The sequence below is a fragment of the Volvox carteri genome (assembly GCF_000143455.1).
Source record: "Volvox carteri f. nagariensis unplaced genomic scaffold VOLCAscaffold_130, whole genome shotgun sequence".
Taxonomy (NCBI): Eukaryota; Viridiplantae; Chlorophyta; class Chlorophyceae; order Chlamydomonadales; family Volvocaceae; genus Volvox; species Volvox carteri.
In genome coordinates, this window is record NW_003307673.1 from 135,829 (window position 1) to 140,058 (window position 4,230).

Consider the following 4,230-nt stretch of genomic DNA (forward strand, 5'->3'; position numbering starts at 1 on the left):
GAGGATCCCCGGAATCAACCTGTCCGATGTCGCCCTGACGGACCTGTATGACCGCACCACAGTGGAGGGCCTGTACGCATACGGTGCAGCTCGGCGTTGCCGTGTACTTCCTCTTCCCAATGCCCTCGGTGCCAACACCAACCCCTTCATCCGCCGTGTACGCACCACTGACATCCCGCTGCTGAGCGAGGCTTCCAAGCGCCTGAAGCGCTACCTAGTCATCTCCGAAGGCACCGCCACCATGCCGACCATGACGGACCACACCCCCCATCTTCGTTTGGATCGCCACCCCGGCTACCCCCTCGTAGCGGTCATCGTGACCGACACCCAGCAAACCAACCATATCACAGCGGGAATGCCAACTTACCTACGTCTACCACAGCCACCGAGCATCGACGACACCATCGAGCTCTTTACCCTGGCGCCGGATCAGGCCGTACCATTCATGCTCATGGCACGTTATTTCGACCGCCGCAACGAACCTGATCCAGGCGTCCCGCCGCAGATGCTCATCATGGGTCCTCCGGGCACGGGCAAGACTCAGTTCGTACACGCTCTACTGTGGTACACGTATCAGCATGACAGTCCCGACTGGGCCGCCACATGTGCATACTCCTGGGCTGCCGCGATCGCCTTCAACACCCCAGTACACCGCAGCCTATCGACCCACTCCATGTTCGGCATCTCAGCCAGTCAAAGCGGCTCCCGTGGCGCCAACCTTCCCAAGCGCGGCGCCCACGCCGGCCTTCAGGTCAAGCGCAACGTCGGTGATGGGGCCGTCCTCATCGACGAAATTGGCATGCAAAGCCACGAGCACCTCGGCGCCATCAGCCACTCCTGTACAGCCAATGTGCCGCCTCCACCACACCTTGGACCCGCCCATCCCAGCAGCCGTGTCTTGTCCGGTCGCGTTGCTGGCGGAATCGGCGACCTGCTGCAGCATCCTCAGCCAGGCGGGTCGCCGCCATACCGCTACGCCGCCAATGTCGAACAAAACCCCCAGTTCAGTCCCTCGGCACCGTCAGCACAGTGCCGGCCGGCCTCGGTTGACGAACGTGGAGGTGACCATGCTGACGGCAGCAACAATGACGGCACTGATGCCGATGACGACACCGGCAACCGTCGCGCCACCACCTCCACACGTCGCACTCATCGCCCCGTGCCACAAACGCACACCCGCCTACACGACGGCTTCAACCTGTACCGTCAGCTCAGCGGCACCGTATTCATGCTGCAGAAACAGCAGCGGCAAGACAACAGCCCATCTGGCCAGCAGCTTACCCGCTTCGCAACCATGTTCGGCGGCATTCAACCCACTGAAGCACGTGTTGCAGATCTAGTAGACGCACTCAACCAACGCGTCATCACAGATTTGTCCGATCTCACAGACCTCGAACCCCGTGTCGTGCTGCAACGGAACGAACCCAGGCACGCGCTCAACACACGCCTCCTGATGCTCCAGGCGCGCCGCAAAGGAGCGCGTTTGGTCAGCTGGAACGCGGACCACGTCCCGGTTAGGCAACATGGCGCAACCCAACAACAGCCGCTCTCCCACGTCGAAAAGGCTGTCGCAATGCGAGTAAAAGACGCCACCTTCGACCACACCACCGCCGACACTTGGTACTACGAGGGTGCACGCTACACCCTACTCGACACCACTGCTGCCGACGCTGGCGCGTGCCACAACAATGAAGTCGAGGCGTGTGGCCTGCTTACCGACAGCCGTGAACCGCCCGACGACGGCCGCGGCCCGTACTGGCGCCTCCACTACCTACCTGCAGCCGTCTTGGTCCGTCCCATTAAAGGGCACGCGCCCAAAGCGGTGCTAGCAGACTTAGCGGACTTCGCAGCCAAAGGTGCTGCCTTCGCCATCGTACCACAGCCCTCGCCGGCAGCAAACATCACCATGCCAGCCGCCAACACCGGCACCGCCACCAAAAATGTACGTCAAGTCAATGTACCGCTTGGTGACTACTACACCGTCACCGACTACTTCGTACAGGGCCGTAGCTTCAAGGAAGAATGCTGGGTCGCGGACCTTTCCGTCCCGCCCGGTGGCCTCAAGCGTGCAACCATGTACGTGTTGCTCACCCGCTACAAAACACTCGACCACATCCGCCTCCTGCGCCCGCTCTCTACCACACCCGACGAACGAGCACGAGTCGTCAAACAGTTCATGGCAGCAACCAAGCTGGACCCCGACCTGGCGGCCGAACTCCGCCTCCTGGGTCGCCGTGCAACCGAAACCCGTGAACGCTATACCACCGAGTACAAACACGCCAGAAACCTTGAGGAGCGTTGGACCTCCGCAGCCAACACCACCTGACACGTCCAACACTTCGTCTGTCTGCCTCGCCACTGGATGGCGTTAAATGCCGGCGTTGCGCGGCTCTCTAGCCGTCCGACGACACGCCTGCACGGCTGGGTGCATCCCTTGCACTTGTGGGTTCGACTCCCACACGGGTGTAGTACTACACGCACGGACCGTCGTACTCGTGCCGCCCAGCCGGGGGACTACGGCCCCCTCGCGGGCGAAGCAGCCCGCGTCTAGTAGATTGGGTTGGTTTTAGGCAAGTATCCTAGTTCCGACCTGAGTTCGATTCCCGGGCATGCTTTTTCTGCTTGGGAGGTGATAGCTGTGACTACAGGTATCTACACAGTTATGTTCATCACTCTGATTTTGAGGGGGGGTAATTGTCATTCATGTGCAAGCAAACAAGGGCAACTGCAGTTTTTGGATTTTGTGTCAAATTACCTCTTGCTGCATATATTCTGTATGGAGTCTCCTATTGGGTTTGGTGTATTTAACTTCTGATGGGCATGTTTGTCTGTCTACAGGGCCCACCCAGCAACCTGCAGCTGCTGTGGACAACACCACATGCTTTCCCCACCACACATCAGCATGCAGAGTCAGTGGAGGGTTAAAGCAGTAGTAAGGTGTGTGGCATAAAACTGCATTCTAAGTTCCACATCACAGTCATTGCAGTTCTTGATGGTCTGACAAAGGTGCTATTGTATGCCCCTGCCTGATCTTTGCTGCATACAGGCTCACAAGCTGCTTGTGGAGGACTGCTGCTGCAGCAATGTCTTGTAGTGTTAACTAACAGCGATAGAGGACTGATACTAGGCATGACTACCAGAAGGTGTTAGGGTGGATAGTGCATGTGACCTATGATGTAGCATGTTTTGAGGCAAATTTTGTTGAGAGATGGATGAGCTGCAGCTGGGTGCACCCAATATGAAACTGTTTGGAGCTGTTTCGAAGCTTCTGCTGCAGCAGCTGGTGCATACAGGCTCACAAGCCGCTTGTGGAGAAGCTACTGCTAGCAGCAGCGCTGCTGCACTGTACAGTCACTGTACAGACTTGTCTCGGAGTGTTAACTGACTGTGATGGAGGACTTCTTCTAGGCATGAATACCAGAAAGTGTAAGGGTGGATAGAGCGCTTCTGAGCTATAATGTAGCATGTTTTGAGGCAAATTGTTGACAGATCAATGAGCTGCAGCTGCAGCAGCCGCTGTTGTGGAAATGTTTGGTGCTGTTTGGAAGCTGCAGATTGTTTGGAAGCTGCAGCTGCAGCAGCTGCTTCAGCTGAAGCAGGCAATGCATATGGCTTGATGTTGTTACAAAGCAGGACTTGGGAATTTCGTATGCATGTAGCTGCTGCTAGGCGACGTGTATATGTAAAATTATGAATCCACGCGTACATCCCTACCCCTATGGCAGCCAAACGACATGTTATGGCCCCCCCCTAGCAACTGGACTAGTTACTCAGGAGACGGGTTGCGACCCAGTAGCGGGGCAGTAGCGGCCCAGTGGCGGGGCAGTAGCTCGTGTGGGAGCACTGGGCCGCTACTGGGTCGCTACTGGGTCGCTACGGGGTCGCTACGGGGTCGCTACTGGGTCGCTACGGGGTCGCTACTGGGTCGCTACGGGGTCGCTACGGGGTCGCTACTGGGTCGCTACGGGGCTCAGGAGTAACTAGTCCAGTTGCTAAGGGGGGGGGCCGTAACACGCCGTTTGGCTGCCATAGGGCTGCTGGGGAAGTGCAAGGCGGTGGGTTAGCAGGCATGCAGCAGGATGCTGGAGTTGACAATCTTTGTGGCCTGTATTAGATGGCTTGGTGGCATATAGAGAAATGTATGAGGTCAGGCATTACTACTAATGCACACACTTAAGTCCCTGGAGGTTTACGGATTGAGACCTGCAAGGAGTGAAGTTCATAGTTATG

At 57.5% G+C, this 4,230-nt stretch overlaps 1 protein-coding gene across 1 annotated transcript in view; it reads left to right on the top strand.

Moving 5' to 3' along the window:
- VOLCADRAFT_100614 (uncharacterized protein) overlaps positions 1-2,326 on the top strand; it is a gene marked incomplete at both ends in the record, with an annotated part of 27,133 nt that extends 24,807 nt beyond the window's left edge. Inside the window, one exon of the mRNA XM_002959165.1 lies at positions 63-2,326. Within this exon, the coding sequence (XP_002959211.1) occupies positions 63-2,326 (2,264 nt within the window). The remainder of the gene's footprint in view (positions 1-62) is intronic.
- Positions 2,327-4,230: the final 1,904 nt, after the last annotated feature.